This window comes from Lathyrus oleraceus, chromosome 6 (assembly GCF_024323335.1).
Source record: "Lathyrus oleraceus cultivar Zhongwan6 chromosome 6, CAAS_Psat_ZW6_1.0, whole genome shotgun sequence".
Taxonomy (NCBI): Eukaryota; Viridiplantae; Streptophyta; class Magnoliopsida; order Fabales; family Fabaceae; genus Lathyrus; species Lathyrus oleraceus.
This window is the reverse complement of record NC_066584.1, coordinates 132980824-132994907: the sequence shown is the minus strand read 5'-3', so window position 1 is coordinate 132994907 and position 14084 is coordinate 132980824. Positions and strand designations below refer to the sequence as shown.

The 14084-nt window shown below is 36.9% G+C and overlaps 2 protein-coding genes across 3 annotated transcripts; one reads left to right on the top strand and one right to left on the bottom strand.

Annotated features, from left to right (window-relative positions):
• Positions 1 to 8067: 8067 nt before the first annotated feature.
• LOC127092867 (germin-like protein subfamily 3 member 2) lies at positions 8068 to 9027 on the top strand. The gene has a single exon (XM_051031755.1). It carries the CDS (start codon positions 8120 to 8122, stop codon positions 8804 to 8806), a length of 687 nt encoding a protein of 228 aa, XP_050887712.1. The 5' UTR covers positions 8068 to 8119; the 3' UTR covers positions 8807 to 9027.
• A 6-nt stretch (positions 9028 to 9033) lies between these two features.
• LOC127092865 (uncharacterized) lies at positions 9034 to 13726 on the bottom strand. Of its 2 annotated transcripts, XM_051031753.1 has the most exons (6): positions 13503 to 13726; positions 12571 to 12759; positions 10836 to 11098; positions 10533 to 10744; positions 9981 to 10248; positions 9034 to 9526 (listed from the first exon to the last, which is right to left on the bottom strand). In XM_051031753.1, the coding sequence occupies exons 1-6, from the start codon at positions 13594 to 13596 to the stop codon at positions 9233 to 9235; spliced, it is 1320 nt and encodes a 439-aa protein (XP_050887710.1). In that variant the 5' UTR covers positions 13597 to 13726; the 3' UTR covers positions 9034 to 9232. The 2 variants fall into 2 exon arrangements, with proteins under 2 accessions (XP_050887710.1, XP_050887711.1); XM_051031754.1 differs by lacking the exon at positions 12571 to 12759 and having other exon boundaries at positions 13503 to 13723.
• Positions 13727 to 14084: the final 358 nt, after the last annotated feature.

Sequence of the window (14084 nt, the reverse complement as noted above, 5' to 3'; positions counted from 1 at the left end):
GCAAGGCGACCGGTTAGTGGCTCTGATCCTTTTTACACGGGATTCTAGTACTTACGTGGCATAACCCTTTGCTTATTCAGTTGTAGTTGCGGGGGATCAGACCGTAATTCGCCCTACCAAGTTCAGCACCAGAAACCGCTGAACCAACTACAAAAGAGTCTTATTTTCAATTTTTTTTGAAGGTTCTACATCCGTTGGATTAAGTGACCGGGTCAGGGTCACCAAACTTAGAAGGTGCATTCCTTTATTTTTTTTTCTTTTCGGAACACTCACTTATATTCATCGGTTTCCCTACGTAGAGTGTGTGTGAGATGGTGCTGACTGCTGAAATAAACTACTCAAGAGCTGTCAGAGGATGTGAATGTAAGGCTAAAACATAATAAAAATTCAACTCAATTTCCATATGCAGGAGACTTACGGTGTTAAGACGATACCGATCTTGTGAATTTTTCCCAAGTCTCCGCAAACCAACCTCAAATTATTCTATAGCCTAAAACTTTTAACAAAAATGCAATTTTTTTAGAAAGAAAACAAAAATAAAACAAAACAAAGAACAAAAACAAAGAAAATAAAGTATTCCCTCCCCCACACTTAAAATATGCATTGTCCACAATGAAAGAAACAAACATAAAATAAGAGAGAGAAGAGAGAGGAAAGAACACACTCGAGTAGTCAAGGAGGATAGGTGATCACATAAGCAGCCTTTCCCAAAGAGATATATTCTACATTTTCTTCTTCCAAAGTGGGGCTGTCATGGAATAGCTTTGGGTAATGTCCATTGAACTTGAAATTTTTATTAGTATCTTCGCCTCTTATTCCAGGATCAAAGAATCTTCTAAAAGTAAAAGTGTCAACTGGACACATGAAGGTGATCTGATCTGGAATGTCAGCCAATGTCCAACCAAATGCCTTTTTATGCTTCCTTAAAACCTGCAAAAGCTTATTTTCTTGATCGAAATCAAGGTTAGAAGAAATTATAGCCGGTAGTTTTTCATTCATCTCTAAATAAGCATATTTCATATTTTCAGGAAGTTGCTTCAGCTCGAGGGAAGGTGTCTGCTCAATAGAAGGAGTGGTTGGGGCAGCCGGGATGTCAAGAGCTTTATCTACATGAACAACTTTATTTGCAACCTCATCTGCAGTAAGAATATCAACTTGCAAGGCAACCTCAATTTCAGCACAAACAGAGCAAATTTTAGTTTCAGTACAAATATCACAAGAATAAACATCATCAAAATCAGACAATGATGGAAAATCAGATGCAAACAAATCACTACAAGTATCATCAACAATTTCAGAAATCAAATCTATTTGAAAAACAGAATGTTCTTCCAAGGGTTGTTGGTTTGATCCTTGAGCTTGCTGCATGGCATTCACCAAAGTGGCAAGCTGCCCAATCTGTGTTTGCAAAGTCTTTAAAGTAGAATCTACTTGTTGTTGAAACTGGAGATTATTTGCAGCCATTTGTTTGACAATATCTTCTAGTGAAGGTCCAGAAGGTGCAGAGCACACAACCTCAAATTCCTTCAGATGCTCATGCGGATCCTCACCTGCAAGACCACTAAACCTTGGAAACAAGTATATTAAACCAGATTTCAATTCAAAAGGAGTGTCAGCTTCAGGATATTCAATACACATGTCATTATAATTCACATCAGGGACAACTAACTGCCTTAAAGTTCTTTGGTCAGCCATAGTCAAAAACGAACACAATGAAGGAAAACGATTAAAATAAATTTAGAAAAATAAACTAACACCGAAATTAATCTAATAACGTCAATTAAGAATTTTGAGAATTTTTTCAGATTTTTTTAAAACTACCAAAACCGAAAATAAATCATAAAAAATAGAAAAATAAGGAATTTCGATTTTTTAGGGCGGCAGATTTTGAGAATGTTATGCGGCTGCTAGGTATACGGAAAACAAGGAATTTGGTTTACAATCCAACTGGATCGAAAACATAACCCAAGCCCAAAACCAATGACCCAAAACTTAAATAAAACTAATGCTTCAACTTCAACGACTTTTCTGGCCCTGCTACAGTCTGATTCAGCTCTCTACTTCTGAACAAAAGTTGTAGATCTTTTTCTTAGCTTTCCATCGACTGGTAGCACGTCTCAATCCGATACTCCTAGCTCAAGATATGATTTTTCTCGCGAAAGCTGCTAATGCTGAAAATTAAATACGAAAATTAAATAAGTGCAAAAATAACATAAATTATGAAAACACATTAAAACATAAAAATAATCAAAGCAAATCGAAGAAATGCTTAAGTACAAACATGGAAGAACGTGCATCCAAAATGCACTGATCAGACCTCAAGATCATGCCATACCATTGCAGGATTGGTTGGGCAAGTTAGGCATAAAATCTGCCTAGAAATTTCAAGTCATGGTGCCAACTTTAAGTGAGTGTATCTCTCAAACTATGGATTCAAATGAGATGACTCCAAAGGGAGGTGAAAGAGAACATGACAAGGTATAATTTTTATGAAGAAAATATTTTCAATTGGTGCCTTGAAGTGCAAGAAAACTGGCCAAGAAGTTTTGACAAAATTTGAAGATTTTTAGACTTTGAAATTTTTCTAAGTGTCCTAAAAAATATGCCCTACTTTGACCAAGAATAACTTTCTCAATTTTGATCCAAATGGAGCAAACTTTATATTTCTAGAAAGCTTGGAACAAGAGGAACAACTCTCATGTTGGAGAAATTTTCAAATGGAGCTTTTATCTTAATGGAAAATGGGCTTAAAGTGAGTGCAAAAATCATAAGAACTTGCCCAAAATGGAAAGTCAATCATTTCCAAATTAAGTAACTTCTCCAATTCCTGATTAAATGATGAATCCATGATCCAACCTTGATCAAATTTCACATGTAGGCTCCCCTAGGCATGAATTTTGAGATTCCACTCTCAAAAGGTCAGGAGTTGACTTTTCTGGCCCATAGTTGACTTTTCCCAAACTGTCTGATTCCCGATTCCAGTGATCAAATGAAACACTTCTGGATCAAATTAAAGAATGATTTTTTTGTATGTAGACCCTTGTGGACATATGGAGGGCCATGGAAAAGAGTTTCACCCAAAGAATCAGAAATAAACTGATTTTATACCAAACCCTAATTTTATGGCAAAATTGATCGGGAAATGATTGCACTGCTTGCCAATGGATCTTTCTGAGATAATTGTAAGTCTTCCTAGGCCAAGATTCCTCTCCAATCATGACATGGATGAGCTCCTCTACTTCCAACCAAACATTGTCTGTTGCAGGTAGCCATGAAACCCTAATTTCCTGATTAAATCCAGATGGACATTCTGATAGCTCTAAATCCTTCACTGATGGACTGAGGACCATAATAAGATACTTGGAGCCCCCTGGGACCCTTGAGACTTGTATACTTAGAGAATGAATTCTAATTCTCAATCTTGCTTTGTGTGGGCTCCTTCTGTTAAGGAGTGATCAATCAAAACCTGATTTCCAAGTCACTAATGCAGTATGCAATGAGTATGACCTAGTATGATGCCAATGAAGTGTGAAACATAATCCCATGCTTCCAGGAAAAAATGAAGGGTAAATTTTGGGGTATTACAACATTCTATTTTAGTGGGTTAGTAGGAGTTTGTTTTAGTCTTTTCTCTCTACGTTCTGTTCCTATTTTTCTGCAGTTATTTTTGCTATTTCAGTTTTCATTTTGTAGGCTATTTAAGCCATGTTTCAGTATTAAATAATACATTGTGATTTTACATAAGCATACCTTAGTGTTTCTGTTTTAACATTTGGTATCAGAGCTCTCGCAAGGGGGCCTGATTGAGTGATTAAACACTGAGAGTGAAAACATTAATGAGAGAAATGGCAGCTGAATCGGGAAATTTCACTGCCCCATGTGTTCCCAAATTTGATGGGGATTATGATCATTGGAGTTTGGTCATGGAGAACTTGATGCGTTCAAAAGAATACTGGTGTGTAATTCAAGATGGTTGCCAAGCACCTGACAAAAATGAAGTGGTGACGGCAACCCGACAAAAGGAAGTGGATGAAGCAGAACTCAAAGACCTGAAAGCAAAAAACTATTTTTTTCAGGCCATTGACAAGTCCATTTTGAAGACCATCACGCAGAAGGAGACTGCAAAACAATTGTGGGAGTCAATGAAAACCAAGTACCAGGGAAGTGCACGAGTGAAGCATGCCCAACTGCAGGTGTTTCAGGTGTCACAAGCTGGGACACTTCCAATATGAGTGTCCGAGTATGAGAAGGGAAGCAAACTATGTTGAATTTTATGATAGTGAAGAGTTATTGCTGATGACACTAGCAGAAGTTGAAGGTGATGGACACAAGGGAGTTTGGTTTCTTGATTCTGGTTGTTCAAACCATATGACAGGTAACAAAGGCTGGTTCTATGAAATAAATGAGAGCTTCAGGCACACTGTAAAATTGGGAAATAACTCAAAGTTGGCTGTTATGGGAAAAGGAAATATCATATTTGAAGTTGGGGGCATAACTCAATTGATATCTGATGTTTTCTTTATTCCAGAATTATCCAGCAACCTTTTAAGCATTGGGAAACTACAAGAGAAGGGAGTAGACATTCGTATTAAAGGAGGGATGTGCAAAGTTTACCATCCTCAAAGAGGCCTAATTATGAACACTAGAATGACTGTGAATCGACTGTTCATTATGTTTGCATTTAGGAAACCTCTCTCGAGCAAGTGCATGAAGGTAGAAGGAGGGGAAGTTAAAAACCTCTGGCACAAGTGCTATGGGCATTTAAACAACAAAGCCATTCACACCATGCAGTATAAAGGAATGGTCAAAGGGTTACCACAATTCAAAAGTGCAGACGGGGTATGTGAAGTTTGTAATGTTGGGAAGCAACATCGAGAGATTATATAAAAAAGGAGCAAGTGGAAAGCCTCAGAACAACTCCAACTAGTTCATGCAGATTTATGTGGTCTTATATCTCCTACATCTCATAGTGGTAAAAGGTACATGTTAGTTCTTATTGATGATTTTTCCCGCAAGACTTGGATATACTTTCTTACAGAAAAAGGTGAAACTTTTGACATGTTTAAAAGGTTCAAAAGTCGTGTCGAAAAAGAAGTAGGAAAGTATATATGCTATTTAAGGACAGATAGGGGAGGAGAATTCACCTCAAACTCCTTCAACCAATTCTACGAGGAACATGGGATTAGACGATAATTAACCGCTGCCTACACTCCACAACAAAATGGAGTAGCTGAAAGAAGAAATCGCACCATAATGAATATGGTTCGATGTTTGCTCACAGAGAAAGAAATGCCAAAGAAATTTTGGCCTGAAGCTGCAAGATGGACATCACATGTGCTAAATAGAAGTCTGACAAGTGCTGTAAATGACATGGTGCCAGAAGAGTGTTAGAGTGGGGTCAAACCAAGTGTTGATCATTTTAGGGTGTTTGGCTGCATTGGTCATGTACACATCCCTAAACAACATAGGATAAAACTTGATAATAAAAGTCACAAATGCATTATGCCCGGGATCAGCGAGGAATCAAAGGCGTATCGACTATTTGATCCAATATCAAATAAAATAGTCATCAATCGAGATGTTATATTCGAAGAGGAAGGGAAATGGGACTGGAAAACAGCGGAAACCGAGTCAAAATCTGATATTCTGGCTTGCAATGATGAAGGAAGAACAACTGAGGGAGAACACGAAGAAGAGGTGAAGGTTGACCGCGAAGAACAACTTGCAATAGTTGAGCCAGATTCTGAAAATTCTGATGCAAAGAAGAAACAGAAGAAGACCCGCGTGGATGCATGACTATGAGAGTGGAGCAGAATTTTTGGAAGAAGAAATAGGCGCAGGTATGGTGTTGTTTTCTTCTCACAATGATCCTCCAAATTTTGTAGAAACGGCCAAAGAATAAAAATGGATAGAGGCAATGAAGCGTAAATTACAAGCTATCGAGAAGAACAATACTTGGGAGCTTGTGGTTCTACCGGCTCGAGCAAAAACTATAGGGGTCAAATGGGTTTTCAAAACAAAACTAAATGAGGATGGACAGGTCGATAAATACAAGGCGAGCCTGGTTGTAAAAGGGTATGCTCAAAAGGAAGGGATCGATTATGATGAAGTTTTTTCTCCAGTTGCTCGATGGGACACTATAAGAATTATGCTCGCTGTTGCTGCACAAAAAGGATGGACAGTGTATCAGTTGGATGTAAAGAGTGCTTTCTTGTACGGGGAGCTAAAGGAAGTTGTGTATGTGGATCAACCAGAAGGATTTGTCAAGAAAGGTGAGGAAGACAAAGTTTATCGACTCAACAAAGCTCTTTACGGCCTAAAACAGGCTCCTAGAGCATGGTTTAGTCGAATTGAAAGTTATTTCAGACATAAGGGGCTTGAGAAAAGCAGCCATGATGACACTTTATTCAGCAAGAGTGTTGGAGAAAAATTGCTTATGGTAAGCCTTTATGTAGATGATTTAATTTTTGTTGGGAATGATGATATGATGTGTGAAGAGTTTAAGCAATCAATGAAACAAGAATTCAAGATGACTGATCTAGGGAGGATGCGTTTCTTTCTTGGTGTTGAAGTACATCAAAGCATGAAGGGAATCCATCTATGTCAGAAGAAGTATGCTAAGGAAGTGCTTGAAAGATTCAGAATGTGGAACTGCAATCCTGTCAAAAATCCTATAGTACCAGAGACCAAACTCTCAATTGAAGGAGAAGGCAAAGATGTGGATGCTACTACATACAAGCAACTCGTGGGCTGCCTTATGTATTTAACAGTCACCAGACCTGATATGATGTATGTGGTATGTTTAATATCTCGTTTCATGGCCAAACCTAGAGAAGAGCATATGCAGATTGCTAAGAGGGCTTTAAGGTACTTAAGGGGCACTCTGGATTTTGGTCTCTTCTATAAGCGGGAATCTGACTCAATACCAAAGGTATATACTGATAGCGATTATGCCGGAGATATAGACGACAGGAAGAGCACGTCAGGATATGTATTTCTACTAAGTAAAGCAGTTGTGTGTTGGAGTTCACGAAAACACGCTATAGTCACTTTATCCTCGACCGAAGCTGAGTATGTAGCTGCAACATCCTGTGCTTGCCACTGTGTTTGGGTGAAAGGAATTCTTCTACAGTTCAACAACAAGTTCGAGAAGATTAAACTGGATGCTTGATTAGCATTTCCAGTTTAAAGGGAGGAATTGTTGGATCTGATGTGTTAGTGTATTAGCTACAATTTAGGATTTCTGTTAGTGATTTAAATTAACCTAGTGCTATTAGGAGGTGCTGAGCACGTTCTATTTTAGTGGGTTAGTAGGAGTTTGTTTCAGTCTTTTCTCTCTACGTTCTGTTCCTATTTTTCTGCAGTTATTTTTGCTATTTCAGTTTTTATTTTGTAGGCTATTTAAGCCATGTTTCAGTATTAAATAATACAATGTGATTTTACAGAAGCATACCTTAGTGTTTCTGTTTTAAAAAAAAAAATCCATTTGATGAATTTTGTAAAATAATTTATAAAAATTAATTTTTGGGGGTGTAACTAAGTTATGGACTTTTTAAAAAGAATTATTGTTATTAAACCCTTCGTATCATTCACAAATTTGACAATACTGAGAATTTTATGTAGTTTCCTAATACTCAATCAATTAAAATTTGAGCAGGTTAGGTTAAATTCAGTTCAAAGTAACTTGTGTGTGTACACCTTTACTCTACTTGAGAGTGTGAGAATTCAAAAAAAGAAAACAGAGGACCACAAGACACACGAGCACCTCCAATAATACCTACACTTATAACCATGTCAGCAATGCGTGAATTAAAATTCATCATTCTCATTTATATCATTCTTTCTTCACAAACAAGCAAAGCAATTAGAACATGTAGCACCGTTTTAATCAAAACACTTATTCTTAATTAATCATTTTAATCATAAGCAATGTCATCACCGTTTTATACAAGGCGTGAACTAGCCTATGATTTAATCACTTTTATTCTATTTAACAAAAAAGTTTCTCTAATCATTTTATAAGATAAAACTATAATTTTGTGCATTAATTACAGAATATGCACCTAAGTTCCTTCTATATAAGCGAGCTCAAACTCAAGCTTATTCTTCAACACAAAAAATGTTTAACAAAAATAACTTATGGCTTTTGCTTTTGCTCTCTATTTTCTCCCTCAACTTAACCATTGTCACAATAGCTTCTGACCCTGATCCAGTTCAAGACTACTGCATACCAAACCAAACATCTGAATCCATCAAAATACACCATACCTTTCACACCATTCTCCCATGCAAAAACTCCTCACAAGTCACCACCAATGACTTTATCTTCTCCAACATGAAAACATCAGGAAACTTCTCAGAAACCGGCTTATCCGTAATACCTGCAAACCCTACAAACTTTCCAGGACTCAACACACTCGGCATGTCATTCGCGAGAACAGATATTGAAGTCGGAGGAATCAATCCACCGCATTTTCATCCAAGAGCTACGGAACTTGTTCATGTGATTCATGGAAAAGTTTATACAGGTTTTGTTGATTCTAACAATATGGTTTTTGCTAGAGTACTTGAACAAGGCGAGGTTATGGTTTTTCCTAGAGGACTTGTTCATTTTATGATGAATGTTGGCGATGAAGTTGTTACCTTTTTCGGTAGTTTTAACAGCCAGAATCCTGGTTTGCAGAAGATACCTTCTGCGGTGTTTGGTTCTGGGATTGATGAGGAGCTTTTGCAGAAGGCTTTTGGTTTGAGTTCTAAACAGATTGGAACAATGAAAAGAAAATTAGATCCAAAACAAGAAAGGTAGATTAGTAGTTTATGATAGTCATGTTGTCCATTATTACGTTTGAGTGATATATTACGATATATTACATAGCATCGACACTCCAAATCAAATATATATCGTGTCTGAGACGTATCTGAGGTTATTAACACACGCGAATGTATTAGTATTTGTTTTTACATGTCAATGTTGTGTTTGTGTATGTATTAGTGTTTTATAATAGATCTTGGTGCTTATGCTTGAAAGCATGGTTTGGAAATTCAAACTATGTAGTCACCAAATGCATTCATGTATGTAATAGTTATAAGCTATCACCAAATACAGCTTATTAAAAACAAAACATCACACCTTCTGTTAAACTAAAAATCGAAAGAAAATCCTGCATATATAAATGTATTGTGTGTGATCTTCCGTTTCAATTATCCGAAACGGAGATAAATATGCCGAAGCCTACTTCACGCCTAAAAGCGACTTAATGATAGTCTCACTCACTCCATCAGCGTGAGGGAAGAGGTGGCCAGAACCTGGAAGTTCGTGGTAGTGAATCCATGGAAGGTTTTGAACAATGTAACGTTGTAGCGTAACATGAACCAAAAGATCCTCGTCTCCTTGCCAGAGATGAACGGAACCTTCGTTGTTTGGAAATGGATTTTGAATGTCTAAAGGAGTATATTCCCAGCTACTGAATCCAATGTTTATGTCACGGTGGACGCTTTCATATTCGCCTTGCTGTCTTACCTGTGCCTGTGAAAGCCATATGAAAAAGTTATAAAACTCCAATGACTTAAAAATGGGTGACATCTATATGCAATTTTAAACAGTTAAAAAAACTAAAAAAGCACATAGATCATGGTTAAAACCAAACTGAATTTGTGCAGTTGATGCGAGTTCTTCTAATATTCGCCAAAACAATCACAAACAAAATTCAAAATCAATTTTTATCAATTTAACAGTGTTGTCAATGGCAGTCCATGGCAGAGAGCCAAAGTCCCACCATATCGCCAGCTTTGCAACACCATTATAGCGGATTTTGACGGAAAAACCCGCAATATCGGCCAATAATTACCATTGAAGCTAGCCCAAAACTGCCATAAATATCTGCCATAGTGGCCATGGCGCCGCTATTTGATAACACTGATTTAACCAATACAGACTATCAAAATCCAATTTTGTGATCATCTAAAAGCTTGATACTTACCAGATAACTATCTTTATCATCCAACAACTTAGTTATAAGCTCTTTGTCTTGTTTTGAAAAGATATCTGGACTACGAGAAAGTGCACTACAACTCGGGAACCATTTTTGAGTGTTCCACCAGTACGTTAGCCATGGCGTGTAGTGTGCAACACGAATAGCCCATTGGTCACGTAATTTATATTGGCTATAGGCTTCGGAAGTTAAGTTTGCAGGAAGATCAGGCCACCAGAAATTAATGACCGGCGCTAAGAGCGCTGCACCTGCTAGCCTGTTAGTATTGAAAATGTTTTAATGTCATCAGAACAAAACTACAAATAAACTCAACTGGTAAGTGCTAGTTGAATTAAATAAGTGTAAATGGTTGATCCAGGATTCAATCTTTGACTATAATATTTGTTTATATTTATGGATTAATGTCAACAAGTGTTAGATGTTTATAAACAATTTATAAACATGTCGTGAGCTGTTTCAGTAAACTCTGCCAAACAGTCTCACGAATGCTTAACATGGATAAATTCTAATGAGTCAATTCAAATAGATCCGAAATCATACCTATGAGGTATGTGCTTAAGACAGTTCCAAACAACTTGTCCGCCCATGGAAACACCGACCACGTAAAATTTAGACCCTAACCCCAGCTGATCAGCAAGCTCTTCTACATCCAAAGCAATGCTCTTTAACGTACGATTTGGATCGGGATCGCTCTCTCCATAACCAGGTCTATCAAAAGATACAATGTAGATCCCCAAGTCCTTAACAACATCCTGAAAAACGTCACGTTAAATATAAATTACAAATCACAAAAGGATCTAAGGATGCTATAATAGGCAGAAAAAATGTGATATATAAATTTACAGGTGATAGGGTGTCGGCAACCACTGCATCATGCCTGCAACTGGAAAGACCATGAACAGAGATGATTTTATACTTTGCTTCGTGTTTAGGAACACCGTGCTCTTTGTATGCTAAATGCCTTCCATCTCTTAGTTTGATTCTTGGCGCGGTTATAGGTGGTCCACCAGGAGATCCACATGTGTTGGGAGGAGGAGGTTGGATTACTTGATAAGCCCATGCTAGAAACCCAATAAACAACACTGCTAATGTTGTTCTAAGTATCCCTGAAAGTTTGTAATTCCAAATTTAAAACCAGATAAGTACAACTTTAAAACATAAAATATGGGTTATAGTCAATGCTTCAATATCAAAATACTACAACTCCATAATTAGCTTATGCTGATTTCTTCGGATCATTTATGTTGAAATTCAAATGTGAGTGGTAAGATTCTATAAGTGCGAGTTCCCACAAAACTTGTTGGGATACCAGGAAATGCGGGAGCTACAATGGGACCAAGGACCATAAGAGACTTTGACACCGCATATTCACCTAAATCCCTAAAGAGATGTGTATGAATCATTTCTCTTATATATCCAACATTTCCTCCATTTTTAGTTTATGTGAGATTTAACCACTCACACTTGAATTTCAACACTGTCCCACAAATGTGGGTCCCCACATCCTATAATAGGAGGATCCAACTCCCGCTCTTCCATCCAGTCAAACGAAACTCTAATACCATTTGTTGGGGAGATCGAGGAATGCAACAACTACATCAGGTCTAGGAGAAAGTACACATACACTCATTGCCTTAAATTTTTTGCAGAGAAGTCAATAGCGGCGTTATCTCGTTATAGCGGAACAAAGCTAAGTCAGTTACTATGAGAAGAATCTTAACGATGCAGAACACTATAGCTGTTGCTATAGGGTAATTAAAACGGTTTTTGTCCCGCAATCCTTTTCCCACTTGAAAAACCAAAATTCCCAAATCTACCCCGATAGATTCAACTTTAACTAAAATTCATTAATCACTTGAGCCTAAGTAAAACTAGCTATAACCTCACACTAAGACCAACAAGGATTGATTCAATAAGTTTAGATTAAAGAATTGAATTATACTTCAAAGACTTAAGTTTGGTTCTTGACCTCTTCCTAAACTTTACTTATTCGAGGCCTGCCATTAGTCACCCTAGTTGAGCAATGCATCAGAGAAGAACTACATTTCCTCCCTTGAATGCATCTGCTTTTACGACAAACTCCATGTTTTCAATAAACAACAAATGGATGAGAGTAACCACGAGATGGTAAATATGCTAACTCAACAAATGAGTACAATGTTCAACCCCATAATTCAGAACACCAATAAGAGTTATCAGTTGTTGGCCAATCAAATGGGTCGAATAGTCAATTTCTTTGGCGCCCCTCAGACCCAGGCACACCCAATCCCTAAAGTTGCGTTAGTAAGGTCAATAGAGATGTCTGACAATGGACGTGTGTTTGCCGGTGTTTTTGGTAAACAATCACAAGTTTGAAAGTCTATGAGATTAACTCAAAAAATCTCCAAAAGCAATTTGTGCAAATAATTTATGTGAACACACATGCGTGTGAATTGAATGTAACGTACAAAAAGACTTTAAATGAAATCAATTTGTGATAAATGATAAGGTAAAATGCAGTAAATAACATTAGATAAAACAAAGGAAAAAGTAAGGAGACAAAAAAGACTAAGAAAAAAGGGTGGACGCAAACGCATACATGTTTCATGTTTAGGAACACCGTGCTCTTTGTATGCTAAATGCCTTCCATCTCTTAGTTTGATTCTTGGCGCGGTTATAGATGGTCCACCAGGAGATCCACATGTGTTGGGAGGAGGAGGTTGGATTACTTGATAAGCCCATGCTAGAAACCCAATAAACAACACTGCTAATGTTGTTCTAAGTATCCCTAAAAGTTTGTAATTCCAAATTTAAAACCAGACAAGTACAACTTAAAACATACAATACGGATTATAGTCGATGCTTCAATATCAAAATACTACAACTCCATAATTAGCTTATGCTGATTTCTTCGGATTGATTATGTGAAATTCAAATGTGAGTGGTAAGATTCTATAAGTACGAATTCCCACAAAATTTGTTGGGATACCAGGAAATGCGGGAGCTACAACGGGACCAAGGACTATAAGAGACTTTGACACCGCATATTCACCTAAATCCCTAAAACGATATGTGTAAGAATAATTTCTCTTATATATCCAACATTTCTTCCATAAGAGACTTTGACCTCTTCCTAAACTTTATTTACTTATTGATTTGAGTCTAATTTATAAGAGAAAATTTACTTTTTAAATTTATTAAATAATCAATGCATCTGATCCATTATATAATTTAAATACATTGATTATTCAATAAATTTAAAAAATAAATTTCCTCTAATAAATAAGACCAGAGACAATAATAAATTAAAAAATCCTAATAAACAAATCTCATGCTAAAGGAAAAAGAACAAACAAATTAAAACTCGACAAAGACAACTAAACAAATGTTATATTGATAAGCAAAAACACTCAATTATATAGCTATAAGCTCGATCCATCAAAATTTTCACTTCAAAAAGGATAAAAACGAAGCAAAAATCGAAACTTTGACAAAGAAAGAAGAAAAGAGAGTGGAAGAGCGAAGACCCACCTGAAGGAAGGTGAAAAGAGGAGGATTTGCTGGCTCTCCTGGCGTGAGAACGAGCTGATGCGGCATAAATTTTTCTGCTAGCTCCAGTGGCCATTGTGAGAGAAGAATAGAATGCCCTACAGACAGTTGAAAGATTTAAAGCGACGGTAAGCACAGATACTGTTCTTCGTCGACCAGACAACGGCGGCTATGTAACATTTTCTTTGTTAGAAAGAGTGTCGTTTTTGGTAGAATTCAAATTGGATTTGAGTGGAAAATTCATATTGTTATACTGCAAATTCAGATAATTGGAAAATGATTTTGGCGTCTAACAATTTAAATATTCTTTCGGACTTGTCAAAATTTATAAGTTGACAGAAAAGCCTTTTGACAAATAGTGAAAATGTTGTTCAATTTTTTAGCCTCCTAGTCCTTTGCCTTTAAGAAAATCAAATTGGCATCAACAATGACCTAATGAGAAATATTCAGGGTTGTTTTGGCGATAACTATGTTGATGTTGTAAGAACTACAAAGGTTACATCTCAGCTACCTAGTATTATTTTGCATGCTTCCCCTCTTCCAAAAAAACTAGTTTGGTATCAT